This window comes from Diabrotica virgifera, chromosome 5 (genome assembly GCF_917563875.1).
Source record: "Diabrotica virgifera virgifera chromosome 5, PGI_DIABVI_V3a".
NCBI classification, from domain to species: domain Eukaryota; kingdom Metazoa; phylum Arthropoda; class Insecta; order Coleoptera; family Chrysomelidae; genus Diabrotica; species Diabrotica virgifera.
Genome location: NC_065447.1, coordinates 131,309,885 through 131,329,599, shown reverse-complemented (window position 1 = coordinate 131,329,599; position 19,715 = coordinate 131,309,885). Strand labels below are relative to the sequence as shown.

At 35.1% G+C, this 19,715-nt stretch overlaps 1 protein-coding gene across 10 annotated transcripts in view; it reads left to right on the top strand.

Moving 5' to 3' along the window:
• The window catches only part of LOC114343065 (uncharacterized), a 618,263-nt gene that overhangs the window by 493,134 nt on the left and 105,414 nt on the right, over positions 1 to 19,715 (top strand). For all 10 annotated transcript variants that reach the window (XM_050651573.1, XM_050651571.1, XM_050651566.1 and 7 more), the window contains one exon: positions 18,177 to 18,516. In XM_050651573.1, coding sequence (XP_050507530.1) covers positions 18,177 to 18,516 — 340 coding nt within the window. The remainder of the gene's footprint in view (positions 1 to 18,176; positions 18,517 to 19,715) is intronic.

The following is a 19,715-nucleotide window of genomic DNA, read 5'->3' as shown; positions in this document are numbered from 1 at the left end:
AAAGGCTTCAATTAAAATAATTTAACATACAAGAATTATTCAGCTTTTAAAAGCCTATGATGACAAATATATGAAACTTATAAAACGATTTAAGAACAAGCAAAACAGTGAATTTTATAAAAATAAAATTCAATGCTTTAAGGACAAAAGTAAAACTACACGTTTCGATCTTGCAAATGTGACACTCTGATGATTTGTCTTTGTAGCAAAACTCAAAAAGTGACTCTGGATGATTACGAATTTCTATTAAATCAAAGTGGCCCCAGAAAAATGGTGCTAAGCTCCATTGATATGGAAAACAAAAACAAATATATTCAGAGAGAACAACGGTAAAAGAAGAAAGGTACCGACGCAAAGACAAAACTTTAGCTCAAGTAAAAAACGGTACAAAGTTTTATCGTCAATCGATCGTGGAAGAACACGACATAACACTTGTGCATAAGTCAGGGCACAAATACGACTGTTACAAGAGCATCTTAAAAAACCGCTTCAGTGGTTTGTATGTCTGCGACATTCAAATGATCTACCCCTTGGACATCAAAAGAAGTGTGCCAGTGACCAAATAAAAAAACGTGAGGGTCTGCAAACTTTCTCCTATAAAAATTTTGATTCAAACGACTACTTTGATTTAATTAACTAGCAAGAATATCACCGTACAGAACCACCTATATTCTCTAGATTTTCGAGTGACAATCTGCGAGATTTTATTAGGAATCCTAACTAAGACCCTTTTAACATTGAGATTGAGAAACATCACTGTCACAAACAATGTGTAGAACGAGGTGTCAAGCTTGTGACACAACATTCTCTAGCAGTTTGTGGAGCGTATTCGAGGGGTGGATTTATAAAAACGCGAATTGATTCCAGAAAAACTATGCCTCACTTTAATGCTAAATCGGAAGACATCTTCGAACAGAATGTTTTTACCATATTTTTTGTGATATTTATATACCTAATCAACTATTTTAAAATTATAGTAATTTTGTACTTTGCTTTATATTTATTTTAGTATTAAAAAATTTTGGTGACGTCAGGGAGACGGATAAGTTAGACTATTTTGTTATAAAAAGAATGTTAGAGCACACTTTTCAATTGCCTTGTGAAACCAGAAAATATTTTCCAATGTAAACCGAATTTATCTTTTATTAAATTTTTATGAGCTATTACAAAAGAAATTCGCATAATAATGTATTTTTTTCTAATTTTTAGTAGCCGTGGGGGGCAGAAAATATTTTTTTTTTATTTCAACGCAATTTTACTAAAATACTAAATAGTGTGTTAGGCAACTTTTGTGAGGTATTACATTTTCGTTTCAAAATAAAAATTTTTTTCGTCTGTTAATATTTTTTCAAAATTTTTAATTGTCTTGGGGAGGCAGAAGATATTTTCCAATTTCAACCAGATTTTACCAAAATACTTAAGAGGATCGGTACGTTTTTTCGGCTACAATGCTATTCAAATGGGGATTCATTTTTTTCGAATCCTGAGAAAACTAATAAATATTTTGAAAAAATTTAAACGCAGAATGAAAGATTACGTTATTAGCGAGGGCCGAAAGTCCCTGAGAACGTCTGTAATGTTTATTTTAATAAGTTACGGGGGTGAAAAACTAAGAGAAAATTTAGTATTATTTTTAATTTCAAATATCTCATTCAAAATAAACTTTTTATTTATTCTAAGAGACTTTCGGCCCTCGGTAATAATTTAGTCTTTCATTCTGCGTTTAGATTTTTCAAAAATATTTATTGGTTTTTTCAGGATTCGAAAAAAATGAACACAATGTCCGTGATAATATTTTCCAAATCTATCTTTGTCATACAACGCACTTAGTCGAATAGAATATTGTCAGTCAGACACTGACAATCAGTGACAATTTTAAATAATTATTTGACATGAATCGGGAATATTTTTATTTAGTTGTTGATTAAATAATATTGATATATAGTGTATTTGATAAATAATTGATTTAAGAGGTGAACTTTATAAAAAGTTATTTAATGTGTATTATTTATGGAAGATAGAAGCAGAGAATACATCAAGATATATTCTGTGATCCAAGTATTTTGTTTTTAAAGATGTTAAATTGTAAGCGTTCCATAGTAACAATATATTATTAAAAAATCACTTTAACACTTTTCCTCTTTTCTCGATTGAGTATTAGTTTTTGTTGTAGGTACATATAAATTATTACAATCACTGAATACATAGCTAGTGAAAAAATTATCACATTTATTAACTGAATTAATAATTTGCAATTATACAAAAAATAACAGTTATCCAAGACATTCAAAAACCATCTCTTTAAGCTAGTTATGCCATTGTCAAGTAGAATGACATTCTAGTAATATGTACATATCCATACCAGTGTGAATTTTACTACACGTAATTTGCCATGTAAAGACAGAAAAGATAGGCATAGCCTTAACAGTTGATTGGGCAACTTTTGTGAGGTATTACTTTTCCATCGCAAAAAAATTTTTTTCGCCTTTTTCAATGCGCCTATTGTCCATGTATTACGGGGCAGTTCAAAGCATGGCGGTTTCTGATCAATACAAGCCATTTGGTGTGCGTCCTGTGGTGAGTCGCTCTCCCATTGTCTTCTCCAAGCGTTGGTGAGGTCGAAATGTTCCTGATGTAACGAGGTGGCCCTTAACAATGGAGGATATCTGGAGCGCAGTCTGTTCATTTCGATATCAAGCTTATCATGGTGGATTATTAGCCTCGATTTTTCGATATTCTCTGAGAATGGAATGCCTTCTTCTTAGTTTCGGCGGTAGAATATGACTCATAATGGGAAGCCAATAGTTCGGTGTTGGTCGAATTGTACCTGAGATCATTCGCATTATCTGCTTTAATTGGGTGTCAATACTCTTCGTATGTTTGCTATTAAGCCATACCGCGGAACCATATTCAGCCGCCGAGTATACGAGTCCGAGAGCGGATGATCTGAGTACGGAGGCTGAGGACCTCCATGTGGTGCCACATAGCTTTTGGATTATATTATCTGTCTTCAGTTTTTCTGCCGTTCTTTGTAGGTGTTCCTTAAAACTTAAAGTTCTGTCAAGAGTCACTCAAAGATATTTTGGTGTTGAGTTATGAGTGAGTAGTCTGTTTTCAAAGTGAACGGAGCGTTTTTGTTGGCTTGGGAATTATTCAGATGGAAACAGCACATTTCGGTTTTCGTTGCATTGGGCCGTAGCCTCCATTTGCGAAAGTATTCACTCATAACGGCAAGGTCATCCGTCAGTATTGTTTCTGTAACATCCGTGTTTTTATGTCTTGCTGCAATGGCCCAATCGTCAGCGTAGCCAAATTTCTGCGAAGTTGTCCTAGGTAGGTCCCCGATGTATAAATTAAACAGTAAGGGTGCCAAAACAGATCCCTGTGGCAGTCCATTGCTTGAGCTTCATTTAGACACTTTTTAAGTTGCTCATTGTGACCTGAACAGGTCCGTCGGTGAGCATGCTATCAATGAGTTTGGTTACCTTTTGGCACTGGATGGCACGGATTAGTTTGCAGATTAGTCCTTGTCTCCAGATAGTGTCGTATGTAGCTGATAGGTCAATGAAAGCAATGTTTTTTGCTTTCTTTGAAAACCTGCTTCAATATGACATGTGTTGTTAGGGATAGAACCTGATCTGTACAACTGCTGTTAGGTCTGAACCCTGCTTGCTCAATAGGTATCAACCCAAATATGTTTTTACTAATGCTGTTGTAGATTAACCGTTCCAACAGTTTATAGACACAGCTCAGCAGTGCAATGTGTTCGTAGTTTTTGGGGTTGATCATTTGCCTTTCCTGGTTTTAATATGACTATAATGGAGGCCTTTATTAGTGAATGGGGGATTTCTCTTGATTTTAGCATATCTGTGTAGAAATCAGCCAGCCATTTCCTAGCATATTTGCCACAGTGGAGAAAAATTTTGAATATATTTTATCAGAGCTGGGTGCCTTTTCAGACTTAATTTCTGATATTGCTGAGGTAATTTCTTCTGGAGTAAACTCGTCAGAGTATTCAGATGTAGGCGGGCATGCAGACTTCAGTATTTTTAATTCTTGTTTTACTTTGCTGGTGTGGTCACGATCTCTAGGTGCCCTTGAGGTTACTACAATGTGGGAGGCCACTCTGTTGGGAACTATTGGTACTTTGTAATTGAGTGTCTACTACTACCAAGTTTTCTAAGTATGGACCATGCTTTTCTGCTTGATTTACTAAAGTCTAGTTTTTCCACAGTTTCCATCCATTTTTGTCGTCTGGCTGCATTCAAACTGTGCAGTAGTTCGTCCGTAATTTCTCGGTCTTGGCTTTCGTTCTATTCTTTATACAATTTCTCACATTTTTCATCCCATCCTGGGACATAGTCTTTCCGATATCCTCTGGATATAATTTTCTTCACTGTAGAGATAACCGTGCCAACAAATCTCATATAGTTTGCACGTGTTGGGGTTATCCATCCCAGACATTTGTTCTCGCAGTAAAAGTCGCCCAGTCTGCTTTTTTAAAGTTCCACCTATATCGAGGGAAAGGTGTTATTATTGGTATTTTGATGCCAACTTCTATTACAACTGGTCTATGTTGGCTATGTGGAAAATTTGGGAGTACTGTACGGGAAGCTGCCAGGGGTTGATTGTTTTCGTTTGTGGAAACAAAGCATAGGTCTGGGTTGTATTCTCGCCTCCAGGCTGCAGATCGAAAAGTTCCCTTATCTTTAGCGTCAAACAGGAGGCCACAGGACTGCCGGGGGTTTATAAATATTGCTGACAGTAATTTCGCCAATTTGTATGGTAACCGTATGAATATTATTTATGTCTGATATAGAACATATGTGTGCATTTTCTTTTTTGTTTCGAACATAGGTTGCTACTCCATAAGCTGGATGCTAAGTTAGACCCAATAAATCATGGCCATGAATTCTTCCTCTAGCGAGAATTTGTTCCTCGTTTTCTACATGGGTTTCCTGAATTGCGACCACGTCGATTAGGGTGGTTCGAAAAAAACTTTTTTGTTTATTTCAGATCGCTATAGTGCGCAAAGGTTGCCATTGGTATAGACTTGAAAAAGCACTAATTATTATTTTTTTATTAATTTGTCTTCCGGTCGCGCAATGCCATCGAAGTTAGCAAAAATTGTGAAAAACCTTAATTTTTCATATTTTTTTTAAACAGGCCAGGAGGTTTTAATTGCGTTCCTATACCATGAATTAACTACTAAAAGTATGTAAAATCAATATAAATGCACTTATTATACATTTGTTTCATATCTTCCGGTTGCGCAACATAATACAAAATGAGTAAAATTAGTAGTTTTTGCAAAATTTCAAAGTTTGACTATTTGGTACAATTTAATCATACGACTTTTAGAGATGGTATAGTTTAATTCAATTACAATAATGTATTTAAAATCCAAGCATATAAGATAAATTTTGATATTCAAGTGGAATTCGGTCGCGCAGCTTCGTCAAAAACAGCAGACTACCGAGAGGCGAGGCGAAAGTGACGAATGCCAGCGAAGCGCGCGCTGCCAAAAATAAAGATACATGTGGGAATACCTATACAATGGAGTATTTGCCTTCTCCATTACAACGAACTGCCATTCCACCACCTTTTCCATCACTTAGATGAAAATACAACAGGCCCAATAGGATATTCTGGACCAATTGGAAAGGCCCTACCTGATTGTGAAAGACTACCACTTATTGATTTTAATCCTATTGATTGTGAGATTCCAAAAGTTGACAAGCGTATTCTTAGCAAGCACCAATAATTGTACTTGCTTGAGATATCAGAAGTCATCAAGTCAGGACATTGTTCAGAAGACTTTGTATTGGGTACGTGATCCTAGCCCAATGTCACATTCAAGATGGCTTACTACTGCAAACCGAGTTTTGCGTTTCTACATCAGTGTGTCCAACCCTTCTGAAAATCTGAGAGAGATTGTCACATTCATTCTCAAATGTTATATAATATGCCTATGTGGTTTTCCACAAAAATAAACCACAAATTCACAGATGGGCCTAGACATGATTACAAAATCATTGAATCTTCAAGGTACTTACCAGAAGAGCTTCTTCAAGTTGTTGATCCCGTTTTACAACGGAATGCTTACTTTGCCCATCCCGAAAATTTACTTTTGGCCATGGTAACTGATGACAGAAACCATATACGAGAGCTGGGATTTAGGTGTATCATTAAGGAAAAGCAAGCAATATCTGAAAGTGACTCTATCGGAATCTTTAAACCACCAAACTTTAACTTTGAAGCTAAATAATATTACGAAATTATCAAATGGAACACCAGTACCCTGACTCCCCTCTACTGCTAAGAACATTGACTAATGAAGAGATAAAACAGTATGTGAGGAATGAATTCAAGCCTGTTATGAGTATAGATACTTTGCCATGCCATACACAGGCAGTTGAAAGATGCGTTAAGCTACTGAGCGAAGCTTCAAGTAAAGTGTGGACACAGTTCCAGAGACGGCTATATTAGAACCACAATATTGCACCGCTCAGCGATGCCAACGTTTAAAATCAACAACAACTGGTAGTCTTTCACAATCAGGTAGGGCCTTTCCAATCGGTCCGGATATCCTATAGTGCCTGTTGTATCTCCATCTAAGTGTTGGAAAAGGTGGCGGAATGGCAGTTCGTTGTAATGGAGAAGACAAATACTCCATTGTAGAGGTCTTCCCACATGTATCTCTATTTGTGACTGCGCGAGCTTCGCTGGCATTCGTCACTTTTGCCTCGCCTCTCGGTAGTCTGCTGTTTTTGACGAAGCTGCGCGACCGAATTCCACTTGAATATCAAAATGTATCTTATATGCTTGGATTTTAAATATATTATTGTAATTGAATTAAACTATAGCATCTCTAAAAGTCGTATGATTAAATTGTACTAAACAGTTAAACTTTGAAATTTTGCAAAAGCTACTTATTTTACTCATTTTGTATTATGTTGCGCGACCGGAAGATATGAAACAAATGTATAATAAGTGCATTTATATTGATTTTACATACTTTTAGTAGTTAATTCATGGTATAGGAACGCAATTAAAACCACCTGGCCTGTTTAAAAAAAAATATGAAAAATTAAGGTTTTTCACAATTTTTGCTAATTTCGATGGCATTGCGCGACCGGAAGACAAATTAATAAAAAAATAATAATTAGTGCTTTTTTCAAGTCTATACCAATGGCAACTTTTGCGCACTATAGCGATCTGAAATAAGAAAAAAAGTTTTTTTCGAACCACCCTAACGTCGATATTATTTTCAATGAGTATTTTTTGAAGGTACATACATTTACTTCTACTAATACCTTCTCTATTTAAATGGCAGATTCGGATGCTTAGCCCGAGTCGTTTTGTTGCTTGGTCCTGAGAAGGTCCTTTTAAGTTGTCGGTTTGAGGCATATCTTATTATTGTAGTGTGTTCTTGCCAGGAGATCTAGAGATTGTCTGGCTGTAATGTGCTAGTTCATTTAGCATTACCCAGGGTGCACGTGTAGTATTCTACTACGACCGCGAACTAGCTTTACACCCCAGGACATCATGTCCCTCTGGTACAAACATGACGGCAAACAAATTCAACAAATTACTGTCAAGTTTGGCAGGCAAACGATGTTTACTTACTCCGTGGCGTTACAACCCTTCGTGGGTTTTAGCCGACTCGACAACATGCCTCAACTGTTCTCTGTTTTAAGCAACCTCTATCCATTTCTCCAAGCAGCTAGCTTTCAGGTCTCCTGTTATATTGTCTCGCCACCGGAGTCGAGGGCGTCCGCGTGGTCTTCTTCCAGTTGGGACTTCCTCCCACACCAGCCTGTTTGGGAGCCAGCCTCCCACTGTTTGGTCAGAATGTCTTCTGAGGTGCCCTGTTCATTGCAGTCTTCTGACCTTTATTTCTTTTCATACAATCATACGACCCGTTCACAACGGGTCGTATGATTGTTTTATACACTTGTATCTTCGTACGTCTTGTTAGTTGTTTCGATTTTATAAGGTTTTGGAGGGCAAAAAGACATCTGACGCCGGCCTGTATCCTATTGTTTATTTCTTGTGATCCGTCATTGTCTTCAGTTATTGTTCCAAGATACTTAAATTTTCTAACGCGCTCAAAGTTAAAGTCATCAATGGTGATGTTCTGACCGATTCTGTCTCTGCTTTGATTATTGCGGCTCGTATACATATATTTCGTCTTATTTTCATTGATTAGGAGCCCCATTTTCTTTGCTTCCTTCTCGAACCTCAAGAAAGTCTCCTTCATCCTTAATCGGGTGTTTCCTATTAAATAGATAACTATCGTCTGCAAATGCCAATAGTAAGTTTGGCCCTTTTCGATGAAATACTGTAGTCGGTTTTTCAATTCTTGCACTTCTGATTATGTGTTCCAGAGCTAAGTTGAAGAGTTGTGGGGAAAGTGCATTTCCCTGTTTTAGTCCATTGTTTATTTCGAATATCTCCGAGTACTGTTGTCCAACTCTCACCTTACATCGTAACCGTTCCATATACATCCGTATCAACCTGACTACTTTTTTTTGGAAAGCCAGGTTTCTGCATCGCTGTTCACAGTCTAGCCCTGCATACTCTATCAAATGCTTGTTTAAAATCTATGAACATTTGATGAAGCTCACCATCAAACTCCCAACATTTTTCGATTATCTGTTTTATTGTGAATATCTGGTCAATAGTAGAGCGGCCCGGTCTAAATCCGCATTGATAATCCCCAACGATTTCTTCTGTGTATGTTATGGTTCTTTCTAACAGGACGTTTGCAGGGATTTTGTAGGTGGTGTTTAGGAGTGTTATTGCCCGGTAGTTAGTACATTGCTTTTTGTTACCTTTTTTATGGATTGGTACAATAACCCATTGATCCATTGATGCCAGATGATTCCATTCATCTGGCATTGTTTCTTCTCGCCAAATGTCTTGAATTAGCTTGTATATAGAACTGTAAAACGCTTCTCCATGTTTTAAGCACTCTGCGGGTATACCATCGCTACATAGTGCCTTATTATTTTTAAGTTTTTTAATTGCCTGTGTTACTTCTTCGTATGTCGGGTATTGGTCTTCTTTTTCAGCTGTATGTATTTCTATATTTGATGTATTTCTGCTAGATTGGTCCTTTAATAGTTGATAGAAGTATTCCTTCCAGGTTTTTAGGATTTCCTTGTTATCAGTGATAAGCTGCCCGCTGTCGTTTTGGAGGAAGTTTCCTGTTCTTGCTTGGCCCGGTCTTGATCTCTGAAACTTCTTTGAAGAACTGTCTTGCTCGTTTGTTCTTTCCTTTTTCTTCTATATCTCTGATTATTTCTTCGTGATACTCCCTTTTCTTCCTTTTCATTAGTTTTCTTGTCTCTGTCCTTCTCTGTTTATACGATTCATTGTTGTTGTGCGGGGGGTTTTTTAGCATGTTCCTTCTAGCCATATTTCTTTCTGTAATGGATTTCAGGCAATCATCATCGAACCATTTTTTTGTTGTTTTCTTTTGTGTCCTAGTATTTCATCTGATACGCTTGTCAGAGCTAATTTTATATTTTTCCAAGCTGAATCAATGTTGATATAGTCCTCTGTCTGTGTTAGAACTATTTCTATAGCCTTTTGAAATATCTGTCCTGTCTCATTATCACGGAGAACTTCGGTATTTCATAATGGTGTTGGTATATTAAAAGTAGAATTGCCAAAGCAAGAACAAGTCTTATGAAATTTAAGAAAATCCTGTGCAGTCATGATCTAAATTTGGAACTTCGCATAAGAATGGTCCGATGTTATATATTCCCAGTACTACTTTACGGGGTCGAAGCATGGACACTGACAGAATCGCTTTTAAAAAACCTAGAAGCATTTGAAATGTGGGTCTACCGCCGTATCCTGAAGATCAGTTGGGTAGAAAGAGTCACAAACGAAAGGGTTTTGAAACGTTTGAATAAAAGTTGCGAAGTAGTGAACACGGTTAAAAGGCGCAAATTGGAATACTTTGGTCATATAATGCGTCACCCAGAAAAATATGACATACTTCACCTTGTCATGCAAGGTAAAATAATGGGAAAAAGAAGTGTGGGCCGCCGTACAACTTCTTGGCTTAAAAACCTACGCCAATGGTTTGGGAAAACTAGCACTGAACTATTTCGTGCGGCTGTAAATAAGACAATGATTGTTAATATGCTGGGCAACATGAGAGCCAACGATCGACAAGCGGTCTCGGCACCTTAAGAAGAAGAAGTTGGTATATTCTTGTTGATTTTTTGGGACGCTATATCTTCGTTTTTACCAGAAAATGATCCGTGTCTCCATCAGCTCCTCGTAGGCTTCTTACGTCTAGGCAGTTCCTACCCCTCCTGGCATCTACTAGAACATGATCGATCTGATTTCTTGTGACGCCGTCGTTGGTGACCCATGTTTCTTCGTGTATTTTCTTGTGTTCGAATATTGTTTATTTTATTAGTAGGTTGTGGAACGCTGCAAAGTCTCTTAACCTTGTTCCATTATCGTGAAGACTATGGTTACCTATTGTTGGTTTGTACGCTGCTTCCTTCCCAATCTTTGCATTGAAATCTCCTAAGATACTATGCATGTCCTCTTTGGGGAGATTATTTGTCAGTTCCTTTAGTTTCCAATAGAAGTTATCTTTTACATGCTCTTCCTTTTCTTCTGTCGGTGCATGGGCAGCAACTAAGGAATAGTTGTGTACTGTGTAGTTGTCCTTTGAGTCTGATAGAACAGAGCCTTTCGGTAACGGGTTTGAATATTAGGAAAACGCTGTTGCCAAATAAAAAACATATACAGTGAGAACGTTTGAGTTGGAATAAATTCATTTTCTCGAGAATGGGCGACTCTGGAGATAAATCCCGGATCAGGTCGATTTTTATTTTTAAATTATAACTTTTTGGCATATATATCATACTAGTAACGTCGTCTATCTGTGCGTGATGACGTAATCGATGATTTTTTTTATATAATAATAGGGGTCGTTTGATAGCTAATTCGAAAAGTTATTCAATGCTATATTCACTAATATAAACATTAACATAATTATTTATACAGGGAACCCAAAATTTTTTTAAATTAAATTAATTGAGACAGAAAGAAGAATAATCAGGGATCTCAGAGGCCTATTTTCAACGTTTACTACTAACAAGCTAATTTTTCGTGAGTAGCTTCATTTTGACGAACTTTTTTCCTCACAACAAGTTCCGTATGTGGTAGATAACAAAAATAGCAGGGATAGTCCAGTCGGGTTAGACGAATAACAGGCCTAACCTTACATGCCGCTCTGCCCCAAATTTTATTTTTCTAATCTTTAGGGAGGGTCAATATTAGTGTAAATTTAAAATCTCGACTGAATTCCGCCGTTGCGTTAGCCGTCATTTTGATTTTAAACGGGAACCGTTTTTGCTCAATATTATCCGACATTTTCAACTTCTCGACAAAAAGTATGAGAACTAAAATTGTTGAAAATGTAAATTTTCTATAATTTCTTTCATTACAATTTTTTTCGTGCGGTCGATATTTTCAGAGTTATGGGGGAAAATAATGACAGTTAGAGTATGGACAGTTAGAGCGGTTGTGAGACATGGACGTTAAAAACCACAATGATAAATAAATTAGAAGCATTCGAATTGTGGTGCTATCGACGAATCCTAAAGATATCGTGAGTTTCGCACACTTCCAATGAAGATGTTCTCCAAATGATAAATTCAGAACGTCTGCTCATAAGCATCATAAAAAGGAGAAAACAGAATACTTCGGCCATGTAATTAGAGGACCTAAATACATCTACTTCGCCTTATAATACAGGGAAAAGTGGAGGGAAAGAGATGGATTGATCGAAAGAAACTTTCATGGTTACGTAATATTAGACAATGGCGTGGTTCCACGGTAGAAGAATTATTTCGGAATTATTTATGACGGCCAACGTCTGAATACGGACTCGGTACCTGAACAAGAAGAAGAAGAGAGCAGAATTATTGAATTATTTCGTTTATTATTCATTTTACGACAAAAATGTACCTATACAAAAAGGGCAGCTCGGCATGCAAGGTCAAATGCTATCCCGACTGGGCTAGGATGAAAAATATATGTTTAACATTTTCCTACAAATTGTGTGGTACGTTGTCCTGGTCCTACTTTCAAAAGTTGTTAATACCACAAGACCATTTTTTTTATTAGTAATAGTAGGACAAAGGTATCACTTGATAGGTTAGTGTATTTTTCAACCAAATAAAACAATGTCCTACAAAAAACATTATGTATGTATTGTTAGTCCGACAAGAATCAATAATAAACGAAATAATTCAATAATTATGCTCTAACTGTTACTATTTTTCACCATAACTCTGAAAATACCGACCACACGAAAAAAATTGTAATTAAAGAAATTTTATAGACAATCACATTTTCAACAATATTAGTTCTCATACTTTTTGTCGAGAAGTATAAAATGGCGGAGATATTGAGCAAAAACGGTTCCCGTTTAAAATCAAAATAACGGCTAACTCAACGGCGGAATTCAGTCGAGATTTTAAATTTGCACTACTATTGACCCTCCCTAAAGATTAGAAAAATAAAATTTGGGGCAGCTCGGCATGCAAGGTTAGGCCTGTTATTCGTCTAACTCGACTGGACTATCCCTGCTATCTTTGTTATCTACCACATACGATTTAGTCCTGTCGCCAGGGGAGGTACAACGGCCTCCTTATTCAGATGGACTAACCCAAGTTTTTTTTATGTATTTTGACCCGTAGAACACGAATTTTTTGGGTAACAGTTGATCCGGATGTCGGTAAGATTGTTATAAACAAAGAACTTGAGGAATTGCATAACAGCGATTTCTCGCAAAACAAAACATTTTTTTGTATTTTTTGAGTCATTCTAAGCAAAAAATGTACTTACAAGTTTTTTCGTAGGATGCTCAGTTTTCGAGATCAACGCGGTTAAACTTTAAAAAAATCGAAAAATTGCAATTTTTGAACCCAAATAACTTTTGATTAAAAAAGAAAATAGCAATTCTGCTTATCGTATTTGAAAATTCAAGTCAAATTATATCGGTTTTGATTATTAGCATTGCTAAAAATTATTTTTTATTGTTGATCAAAGCTATAAACACATAGTGTTTGAGTGATGTTTTCAATGATCTCTCATTTAAAATCGAACGAGTAGGTAGAGTAGGTACAAGTACAAGCGAGTCTATTTCTACGTAGCATGCGTTGAACCGCATGTATTTTCACGGGAAACACTATGTGTTTATAGCTTAATTTAACAATAAAAAAATATATTTTTGGCAATGCAAGTAATCAAAACCGATATAATTTGGCTTGAACTTTCAAATGCGGTAAACAGAATTGCTATTTTCTTTTTTAATCAAAAGTTATTCGGGTTCAAAAATTGCAATTTTTTGATTTTTTGAAAGTTCAACCGCGTTTATCTCGAAAATTGTGCATCCTACGAAAAAACTTGTAAGAACATTATTTGCTTAGAATGACCCAAAAAATACAAAAATATTTTTTTTTGCTAGAAATCGCTGTTATGCAATTCCTCAAGTTCTTTGTTTCTAACAATCTTATCGACATCTGGATCAACTGTTACCCAAAAAATTCGTGTTCTACGGGTCAAAATACATAAAAAAAACTTGAGTAAGTCCATCTGAATTAAGGAGGCCGTTGTACCCCCCCTGGCGACAGGACTAATTATTGTTGTAAGGAAGCTATTCACGAAAAATTAGGTTATTAGTAGTAAATGGTGAAAATAGGCCTGGGATTCCTGGCTAGAATGTATATAATTTATTTAATTCGAAATACATTTTACTGTTGTCCGAAAACAGGAAAAAAATGTTTATTTGATAAATAAATATTGTTTTTCGCTTAAATTTAATATTAAATCTGCCACCTCCTGCTTCTTAGCAGTTTGAACATTTAATTTAAGCGAAAAACAATGTTTATTTTTCAAATTAACATTTTTTTCTGTTTTCTGAGAGCTGTAAAATGTATTTGCATTAGATAAATTACATACATTCTTCATTCCACTTTTTGTCTCAATTATTTTAATTAAAAAAAATTTTGGCTACCCTGTATAAATAATTATGTTAATGTTTATATTAGTGAATAGATAATTGAATAACCTTTAAAATGAGCTGTCACATGACCCCTATTATCATTTAAAAAATCATCGATTACGTCATCACGCCCAGATGGATGACGTCACTAGTATGATAAATATGCCAAAAAATTATAATTTAAAAATTCGGTATTTATCGCCAGGATCGCACATTCTCGAGAAACCTCCTCACTGTATGTATTTGCCACAGCAGCTATCGGCTACACTGTTTCTTTTGTCTTTAAGAGTGGGATAACTATTTGTAATATAAATGTCAAACCCATGTTGTTCTATAGAAGGTTATGTAATATTTGTGGTTATTGTAGTGAAATGGGTTAAAATATAAACCGTCTACACAGTACATTATGTTACTTTAGTTTCTCGATTTGATTTTGATTCAAATTGTTGGATATTTTATTTGAACTGTATTAAAACAATAATATAATATAGCCCGTCCCAATCCCTTTTTTCAGTGCGTCATAGATTATTGAATTCTCTCTAACGCATTACAGTTGGAAGTGACAGAAAAAAACGGACCTGTGATTATTATACATTGAACTTAGAAAATGATGTATTCCTTGACGGGTATTTGCATATTAAAACGGATTTCTATTTATAGATGTATAATTGGTTGGCGATTACAATACTCTAAATAGATAACCAATCAATGAGGCGAGTAAAGATAATTTGACACAAAAATAATCGATCATAATATGGTAAAATGACAATTGTAATTTCTAGGTCAGAAATTTGTCAACGACGTAAATATAAATATTGTATGTCATTGGTACATTCGGGCAAATTTGATATTAGAGTACCGGCAAAAAAAATCTTTACAAAGTGAATAAAACGCATAAATCAGGATAATTATTATTTTAATTTTACAAATTAATACTATATTAGGATATTTTTTTTGGGTTCTGTTGCAGTTATGGAAGGGTTCAACATTACTACATGCCTGATGATGGTGTCAGACTTAGATGATGTTTTTTAAGAGCTCCAGAACCAGGTTTTCTTTAAGGAACAGTCTCAGAAGGCTACGGCGCATCCCGACCGTTGCAATTGATAAATTAAATCTCTCGAAACACTAATATCACATGCTATGGTAATTAAAGAGTCCCCTTTCTCAAGTAATGTTGAAGAAATGTGTGAGTTTCTTTCGCCCCATAGTTTTTACTTCAGTTTGTCAAGAAGTTTCACATTTACTACATACTTGTATAAAGCCAACTGAGGCTGTTTAGCATTTGAGGGGACAGGTGATGACGTACTTGAACAGAAAGTTCGTGCTTCAACGTTACTTGAGAAAGGGGACTCTGTAATTACCATAGCACGTGATATTAGTATTTAAAGAGATTCAATTTATCAATGGCAACGGTCGGATGCGCCGTAGCCTTCTGAGATTGTTTCGGAAAGAAAACCCGATTCTGGAGCTCTTAAAAAACATCATACAAGTCTGACACCATCATCAGGCACGTAGTAATGTTGAACAATTCCATAACTGCAACAGAACCCAAAATTAAATATCCTTATATAGCATTACTATTGGATATAAATTGAGCCAATACTCTTAATCTTAGAATTTGTATTTATTTGATGTTACAAACTCTAAAATTGCTAAGATTCCTAAGTATTGAAGTAGAACTAATTTGAGAATTTTCTGTTAAATATCATTTCTCTTATAGGCTATTGATTATGTTCAAAATAAGAGAGCTAAAAGGAACTACAACGTTAATGGGATTTTATTATCTCATCTAGTCAATGGACCTCTATATTTTAAAAAACCGCGGAGTGCTACCATTTAAATAGGTGCATTTTTGAGAAAGGGGCGAATTAGTCCCTAGGCTCAGGGTGAATTAGGGTGATTCTATGCACTTTTGGTACAAACACGCCTACAGGAAAATTATTCCAGGTTAAATTTACTATCGAAATATCACATTTTAGAGTCAACAATATTTTTTTTACAAAAATAAATTCAAAAGAAAATCAAGAAAAAACACCAAAGAAAGCAATTTTGTTTTTTGCCCCATACATTTTTTCCTCAGGGATATAGGTATAGGTATTGCTTCAGAGAAAAATAACTTCAGTCCTTTCTCTTTAAAATGACGTTTAGTAGAAGTCACTAGGATTTATATTTTCCGAAATATAATTTTTCAAAGTTCTCCACTCACAGCATTTTTAGAGCCATTTCCCCCATTATTTCCCAAACATTGTTCTGTAACTTTTTTCTACGCATTTCTAGGTATATGTAATGGTACATTTAGTTGAAATAGAAGTCAATTACCTTTATAATAATCTATTGTATAAGGTTGTGCGACTATTTTTAAGCAAGTTATGCTTTTTCAAGGTTTTATACTTTTAATGATTTTTTATATTTTTTATGATTATTGTTTAAATTTCTTATTATGACTTTTTTCTTATACATTTAGGTATATACATTGTGCAATAAAAAAAGCTTATTTTCTTTACTTTAAAATGGTGTATTGCAAAAACTTCTAGGGCTATTTTTAAACAAGATATCCGTAGGATATCCAAGGGTATCCGTAATTTGAGACAAATTTTAAAATTTTTTATACTTTTCAATTAGAAGAATATAGTTGCATATTATAACATAATTTTTAATTCCAAATAACTTTTCTTAATAACTCTTTTCGATATTGTGAAATATAAAGGTACTTCACTCTTGAGCGAAATTCATATTTTTTAATACACCTCGTACACTATGTATTGATAAAATTTTATATCTGATGATTGCATCTCAGGTTTTAGATTATGCAGAGCATTTTATAAAGAATATTTTTTTTTTCATAAAGTTAAGAATAAAAAAGTTTCCATATGGTTCCAGCTTAGTGGGGCCTGTGGCATGTGTATGTGTCACATTTTGAGAACGCATATCTTGTTTAAAAATAGTCCTAGAACTTTTTACAATACAACATTTTAAAGTAAAAAAATAGGCTTTATTTTTCATTGCATAATGTATATACCTAAATATACAATAAAAAAAGTTATAATGAGAAGTTTAAAAATAATAGAAAAATATATCAAAAATTATCAAAAGTATACAAATTTCAAAAACCATATCTTGCTTAAAAATAGTCATAAATCCTTCTACACTAGACCATTTTAAAGCTAATTAACTTTTCTTCCTACTAAATGTACCATTGCATATACCTAAATCTGCGTAGAAAAAAGTTACAGAACAATGTTTGCGAAATAACAAGGAAAATGGGTCAAAATCGCTGTTAGTAGCGAAGTTTAAAAAATCATATTTTGGAAACTATAAATTATAGAGACTTCTACCAAACATCATTTTAGAGAAGAAGGATGGAAGTTTTTTTTTTCTGTGAAGCAATGTCTATACCTATATCCCCATGGGAAAAAGTTATGGGGCAAAAAACAAAATTGCTATCTTTCGTGTTGTTTTCTTGCTTTTCTTTTGAATATATTTTTGCAAAAAAATATGTTTCACTTTGACATGTGATATTTCAATAGTAAATTTACCCTGGAACAATTTTCATATAGACGTGTTTGTACCAAAAGTGCATAGAACTCACCCTAATTCGCCCTGTGCCTAGGGACTAATTCACCCCTTTCTCAAAAACGCACCCCTTTAAATGGTAGCACTCCACGGTTTTTTTATATTTAGAGGTCCATTGACTATATTAAACAATAAAACCCCGTTAACGTTGTAATTCCTTTCTATAATACATAATCAATAGCCTATTAGTTATCAGCTGATGCTTAATACATCATATTATGTCATTCAAACGATTTTGTTTTAAATACAAAATAATATTTGTAGGTATTCTAAAGGATCATTGGGAAAAAACAACATATTTACAGCTACCGGAACGAACCATGGCCGATGACAAACGCTGTCGTCGGTCGTACAGCCACCTAAACTTTACGCAGACAGGATTTCTCTCACCGGCCATGGTTCGCTCCGGGAGCTGTAGCTTATTTTAAAAAATTATGACCGAAAAAATATGGCGTACTTAAAGGTACCGTTGGGAAGTAACTGTCAAAAAAAATCTAAACGTGCTCGAAGACCAAGGGTTAAATATCGAAATAATTCTTTTTACTATTTACAGGCAGTAAAGATGATACATGAATCCAATCTCATTAAAGACAAATCTCCAGAACCAGACAAATGCAACATGCCTAACAGGAAGTCAGTTGAGTTGGGGGATAAACCTGTCGTAGTAGGAGTTGTAGGTGGTAGCCGGTCACCAAATTCGGGAGCCAATCAGGGTGAAGATAGCGGGATAGAAAGTATGGACGCCCTCAGCGAAAAATCCCCTAATCAAGCGAGTCAAAGTCCGCATGCCGACATTTTACCTCCAAAGACCCAAGTGCCTAACATGCTGGACATTGAGGCGCAACTCGCTAAGATGGAGGGATTGAATGGGGATAGTGATAGGATAGTGGAAGGTATTAATAATATAAGTGAATATCGATATTTACAGACAAAATATTGCATATTTTATCTTCAATCATTATTTTATGTTTATTTTTCATCTTTTGAAATGTTATGCATTTTTTTATTCCTGAGTGTGTTGTGTTGGAATGTTTTACCCATATTACTTATTAGAGATAAAAGAATGATTAGACATAGTCTTTATAGCCGAAGAGGCAATAATGTCACACACTAACAAACATTGTATTGTATATTGTATGCAAAGTGTGCTTTGGCGACTTAGAATGATTCTTGTTCTGTTTCTTGGTATAGAAATATGGGATGGAATATGTCAGTTGGAGATTTTTATGTTTGATTCTGCAGTTTTCTTGCTGATACGCAACATTTAAGCGAATTAGGTTGTGTTAAAATTGTTACCACTGAGGATTACAGACAAGAAGCTTATCTTGTATTGCGCGAAAATTGCATATCCATCAATCGACTGTTTCTCGTATGGTAAAGCGATACAATGAGACTGGAGAATACAAACGGCGACCTGGTTAAGGAAGAAAAAGATGTACAACTTCAAGGGATGTCCAATATTTCAGACTTCAATCTTTGCGAAATGGCGCACTTACAGCTCCTAGTCTCAAAATGTAATTACGTATCAAGACAAGTTAATGTATTAAGTGTCAAAACGGTTTAGATTTAAGAAGCCTTATACGAGGTTTGTTTAAATCCAAAACGGCCTGCCAGAGTTCCACGAATTTTCTCGAGACACAAAACCCAACGATTGTAATTTGAATGAGCCCATGTTAACTGGAATGAACATCAACAGGGCATTTCAAATACATACAGCGCTAGTCAAAAGTCCTTACCCCCCCTCGTATCTTTTGAACGGTTATTTCTATAATAGTGAAATTTGGAGGGAGGAAATAAACGGACGTAAGCTTCTTAACTAGTCATGACAGGTGACGTAATAGTGACAGATGACGTTACAGAGCCACTATATACAGAGCCGATAATTTTAAATGGGACCTTATGGCAAGTGATACCTCGTTTGAAAGGTATTGAAAATACCTATTCAGTCATACTAATTTTGTTTGAGTTTAAGCTTATTTTGATGAATAAATGAAATAAATATAAAATTGTAGTTTCGCATTTAATTAATAAAAATTCGAAATTCCGCCTATGATTACTTGTCAAACAGGTTGACGTTGACGTAAAAACTACT